This window comes from Haplochromis burtoni, unplaced genomic scaffold (assembly GCF_018398535.1).
Source record: "Haplochromis burtoni strain Fernald_Lab_line unplaced genomic scaffold, NCSU_Asbu1 Contig_18, whole genome shotgun sequence".
Classification (NCBI taxonomy): Eukaryota; Metazoa; Chordata; class Actinopteri; order Cichliformes; family Cichlidae; genus Haplochromis; species Haplochromis burtoni.
This window is the reverse complement of record NW_024582379.1, coordinates 1,462,524-1,467,762: the sequence shown is the minus strand read 5'-3', so window position 1 is coordinate 1,467,762 and position 5,239 is coordinate 1,462,524. Positions and strand designations below refer to the sequence as shown.

General features: G+C 40.4%; 1 protein-coding gene across 1 annotated transcript in view; it reads left to right on the top strand.

Moving 5' to 3' along the window:
* Positions 1–2,380: 2,380 nt before the first annotated feature.
* LOC102300153 (solute carrier family 28 member 3) overlaps positions 2,381–5,239 on the top strand; it is a 31,128-nt gene continuing 28,269 nt past the window's right edge. Inside the window, exon 1 of the mRNA XM_005916182.3 lies at positions 2,381–2,625. Within this exon, the coding sequence (XP_005916244.1) occupies positions 2,557–2,625 (69 nt within the window). The 5' untranslated portion in view covers positions 2,381–2,556. The remainder of the gene's footprint in view (positions 2,626–5,239) is intronic.

The window sequence follows — 5,239 nt, the reverse complement described above, 5'->3', positions numbered from 1 at the left end:
CTCCTCTCCTCTCCTCTCCTCTCCTCTCCTCTCCTCTCCTCTCCAATGTTCCGTCCCCCATGTGCAGCTCTAATATGACGTTTGTGCTGACGCACAGGCAGTGCTGCTGAATAGAGGAGCGTAATTATGGAGCCCTGTTTGTGTGCAGACCAATCTGGTGGGTGTCTGCCTCACAAACTGGGGTGTACGCACTCTGCACAGAGCAGCGTGGGTGTACCAATTAAAAAAATTGTGTCTGACAAAAACAGAATATTCAGATTCCTCTCTGCTCCTTTACAGGATGCAACCTGTGTTACAGGTCTGTGATATATTAATAACACCAGGCGAACCGTCTGTCATCCTCAGAATGGGTTTTCCATACAGCACTGTGCGCCTACCACAGCACACAATACATTTGGCTTCTTGTGAATCAGCATGTTTCATGGTTTAAATCACCACTTTCAATGTATTTAAAGTGTACGCGCATAAATTGACATTCAAATATGTTAAAGGTGTCTCTTTGGACGTTTCATTTGGCAGCCATACCCCTCTGGCAGTTAGTATAGGGTTTAATCCATGTCATATCTTGATAACCCTTTACCAAAAACGAGCTTCTTTGAATAAAATAAGCAGCTTATCTAGAGTCAGACTTTAATTATTGAAATTAGATGGGACATTCCTTTAAAGTACTTTCTTTTGGATGAGTTCTGCCTCACAAAAAAGAAAAGAAAAACACATCCATTTGCAAAATGTTAGTGGGTGAGTCATAAATGAATCAGCTCTAGAAATAAAAATCAGAGATGGTATTTAAATATATAAATCTGTTTATTAATAAACGATGAACTCTGTTTGAGGCTGATGTATGTGCGCATTCTCATGATGTCATCCAGCTCCCCCCATAACAGCATGGCATCATGATGTAAAGATCTTTGCCTCTGGCTGTGTGGAGACTGGTGAATTGCATCGGTTTTCATTCATTATGCTCACAACTATTTTGTATCTTTACAAGTATTTGCAAATAACCATCAAACTGGGGCTACAAATAATATTCAATTAATCTCTTGATGGGTCCATTTAGATACAGGATTAGATTGCTCCCAGAAATATCCACTTCGAGGTGATGACAGTCAAGTATACAATCATCACAGTCTCCCCTGTGTTCCTTTCAGATCAGATGTTGTTGAATCCCAATCGCCTATTTTATCGTCACAGTCATTCGTTGTTGAGTCATAATTGCTTTGGCCGCTGCCTCGCAATCATGTCGCTCCATTAAAGCCACCTGTGCTGCTTCCTGTTGTTGCATCATATTCTGTTCTTGGGTTTTCTTTGACTGAGAACATAATATGTGTACTTACGGCTGTTACCTCAGGTTTGCACAAGATGAGGAAGAATGTATTGTCATTTTCAAGTCCAAACCTTTACCAGAACTTGTTACGGTTTATTTATTTGGGACCAGAAAGGGGCTGATATGCTGCTTTCGCCCAAAGCTGAGAGTAACAGAATCCGGGTCATGACTGGAACAGCAGACCAGTGAGTAGATGGGAGTATGTAATGAAAACATCGCTGAGCTGAATGTGTTTCTTCTTTCAGTAAATGTGGGGCGGTTTGGCACACAACACACAACCCGTGGAGAGACAAACCTCAGTCGGTCCGGACTATTTCCCTCCTCTCTTCTCTTTCTAATGTGCTTTCTGGCTACATCAAAGTATAAGGAGATAGTAGTCTTCAGTGGAACCCACAAGTCTAAAAGTTGTCTGAATGTCACTTTCTGAACAGAATTATTACTGCAGAGCTGTGATTAAAAGGAACAAATGCATGACATGATGAGCAATTTTCATATGAAAGGAAGTAAAATTTGGAAATTATTCTTAATTTTCTTTTAACTTTAAGAAAGTCAAGTTAAAAGTTTTCTTTATTTTTCTTTTTTTTTTGTCAGTGGTTCAACATGCCTCCAGTTATGCACCGCTGTTATCGATTTTCCTACATATAAATGTTTTGTTTTGATGTTTCTTTACTACTGTGGTTTTGTACAGCATGTCACGGGGGTTCGTGAACTTATTTCAACCTCTACAAGTCATTTGAATTGTGGTTCTACTGACAGATTATACACCAGTGCTCTCTAGTGGCAGACGGGATACTTAAAAAGCCAATTTTCAGAAGGTACAACACAATGTTTCCAGTGAGCTGGGAGTTTAATCTAATAAGTGATGAACTTCTGCTTTGTTTCATTTTAGAAAGTCTGCACATATACAGAGTGTCCTCTCAGGCTGCTAAAGGACCAAAGGAAATGACTGAAGCTTTTAGAAAGTAATGCACCAATAACCATCCCTGTCAGCAAAAGAACAATGAAGTATCCCATCTGTGACTTTTTAACTACATAATCTGATCATCCAAGCAGACAGCAGTCCAAAAAAAGAAGAAGCCATTTAGTAGCCATGCATTAGTAACAAATAGTGGACACTATTCGAGAGGGGAGTGAAGTCAGTTGAAAGGAGGAAGGGAGGGGAAAAGGTTGGGACAGGTGGGGTTAAAGTCTTCCAGTGAGTGCCTGACATACAGTCAATAAAGAGCAAGGAAATGGAGCTGGATATAATAGAAAATAAGGATGGAAAACAAGGAAATGACAATGAGGCCTTTGAATCAGAGGTAAGTAAGGCATAAAACAATCTTAAAAGAACTGGAACCTTTTCGATCATTTCGATTACAAGATGGTTTGAGCTACGTTTGTTTGTTTGTTTTATATTTAATAATTAAAATAACATCTATCTTCTGACTTTTACTGAAGTTGACAATAAACTTTGAGGCTTCTGAGGACAATTAAACCAACTCAAATGTTTTTTGAGCTAGAGCGGCATATTTACACCTGCAGCCAACACGTGGAGATTCACCCTTGGCACGGTGATTACAGTTAACTAAAAACTGTTACGGATTCAAATATAGGGGGTGGATACAAGAGGAAAAACCACAATAACAACACTGGTCCGGCCGGGTTGAGTCAAACGATGATTTTAATGATCACACGCGTGGGAGATGGGCACCGTACGCAGACAGCATCAGATCTCAAATGGTGGAGCATTGATCAAACTCTTATAGCCTCTAGTGGCCCCCACCTAATCATAAAAGCCTGAACATTCACATTCTTTCTCTCACACAGCGCCTTAAGCTACGACCTTGGCTCCCTGTTTATCTGCTCCTGCTGAGATGGGGCAGAAAACTCCAGTATGTTCTGTTCTCTTCTAATCAGACAAATAAGGCGATGACTTTCTGCGAACAGCATTTCTTATAACTCAGCAGTATAATGCATCATAAAACAATATCATTCATTCACAATAAATCAGCAGTCTAATGTAATGCAAATCAGTTTAACAAATGCAATAGTTATCACCTTCTTCTAATTCAGGAGAATAATGCAAACTAAAACTACATAATAATTCACAATCTTCAATTAGGGGTATAACATGGCATAAAATAATATTATAATAATATATTATAAATAAAATAATATTATAATCCAACATTCCCCCTACACCCTGTAATCCAGTGTGGCAGGGTTAATTTCTTCTCACTCCTGAGGCCCTTTGTCCCCCTGATGGGCGAACCATATGTGAGATGACCTCTGTGTTTGCGCAGTTCAGATTCAAGAAAAACTATTATTACAACAGTAGCCGGTACAGATGACACCTCCATCACTCCCCAGTTCTTCCACAGCTTTATTTTGGTGCTACCTTATACCCTTCAAACGTACTCAGACTAGAACCTCTGTCCGAGGAGCTTTTAGCCTTTATTTTATCGCTGCAGCTACCAGTGTCTTCCAGTTGGGTGATCCTCTGCTCTTCTTTCTTCAACCTCAAGGGTTAGACAACCCTTCAGTCGTTGCACAGATCAGGGGATTATTCTGCCCCGATTTCAAACAACAATCTGTGTATCCTCGGGTCCTGTGTGTCCTGTGTATCCTTCAGAAAAAGGAACAGGAACGTGTCCCCCTTTTGACCAAGAGCCTCTCGAACCTCGTTGGTCTGGTGTTCCTGGATTTCCGCCAACCCCTTCATGCTTATTGCTGTGTTTATGGGATCCATCCTTTTGAGGTGACTAATCGGAGCCCAAACGCCATGACACTTGGACCCAGTTGGTGTCTCGGCAGTCACTGTGTCTGTCTCTGCTGCGAAGGATCCTCGTATATCTGTGACCTCATCTGGTGTCTGTTCCTTTCTCTGTAAGAGACAGAAAACCAAAACACCTCTCTGCCTAGCTCTAATAATCTAATGTTGTTATCTACTGATCTTCTGGCGATTCAGAATTGGTTTAGAATATTTAGAATGTCCCAGGGACTTATTCTAATCATATCCTATGTGTGTGTAAGTGTGTTTGCATTTAGCCCTCTGCACTCAAAGTCAATACCTGCAATATATCAGTCCGGACTTTCACGCCGAACGAAGCTTATGACCTCCAAAAGACCGAGTGCCAACTCATTATAAGCACATTTGCAAGGTGTGTCTGAAAATTATTAAAACCACTCATTTTAACAAAAGACATCAAAAACAAATTAGCCATTTTTAATCCTAACATTTGCCCCCCAAAAATCATGTGTTTGCTTCCGCCTACTGTCCCACGGTTTCCTCTCCAGTGTGGTACTCAGCTTCTTATGAACACAGGCATTTTATCATCTAAACGCTATTCAGTTCATTTCAATGATTAATGCTTAAACATGGAAATAATGATTTATGCTTCTCACTGGATCTCTAAAAAAGTCCGGAAACCTCTTGGGTTACTATTAGCTTAAGCTTTACCATACCTAAGTTATTAAAACACAAATGAAGTCATAAAAATGTTCATATAATCCTTGTTTGATGTTAAAACTCAACTACCCCCCTCCCTCCCTTTTTTGACACATTCCCATGTGTCAAATCAACGGAGCTAGAAAATTAAAAGAAAAGCTTAGTGACCTCATATCTTAGAAAGTATGAGACCTTCTCCTATCCAGTGTCGTTCCTCCAGTCCTGTCAGCCTGTGCCAGGGAATGAAACCAATTTAATTGTCATGTTAGATCTGTTCAACTCCTGGCTCCGCCCAGAGCCTGCATCTGCAGAATTGCCAAGAAACAAAACCTGTAATAATATGAACTTCACTTGAATATGAACTTGTTGACTACTTTTGACACAGCAAAGGAATATCCTCTCCTTCTCGAGGACAGGCACTGACTCCCACTTACAGTCGGGCAAAAAAGTATTTAGTCAGCCACCGATTGTGCAAGTTCCCCCAC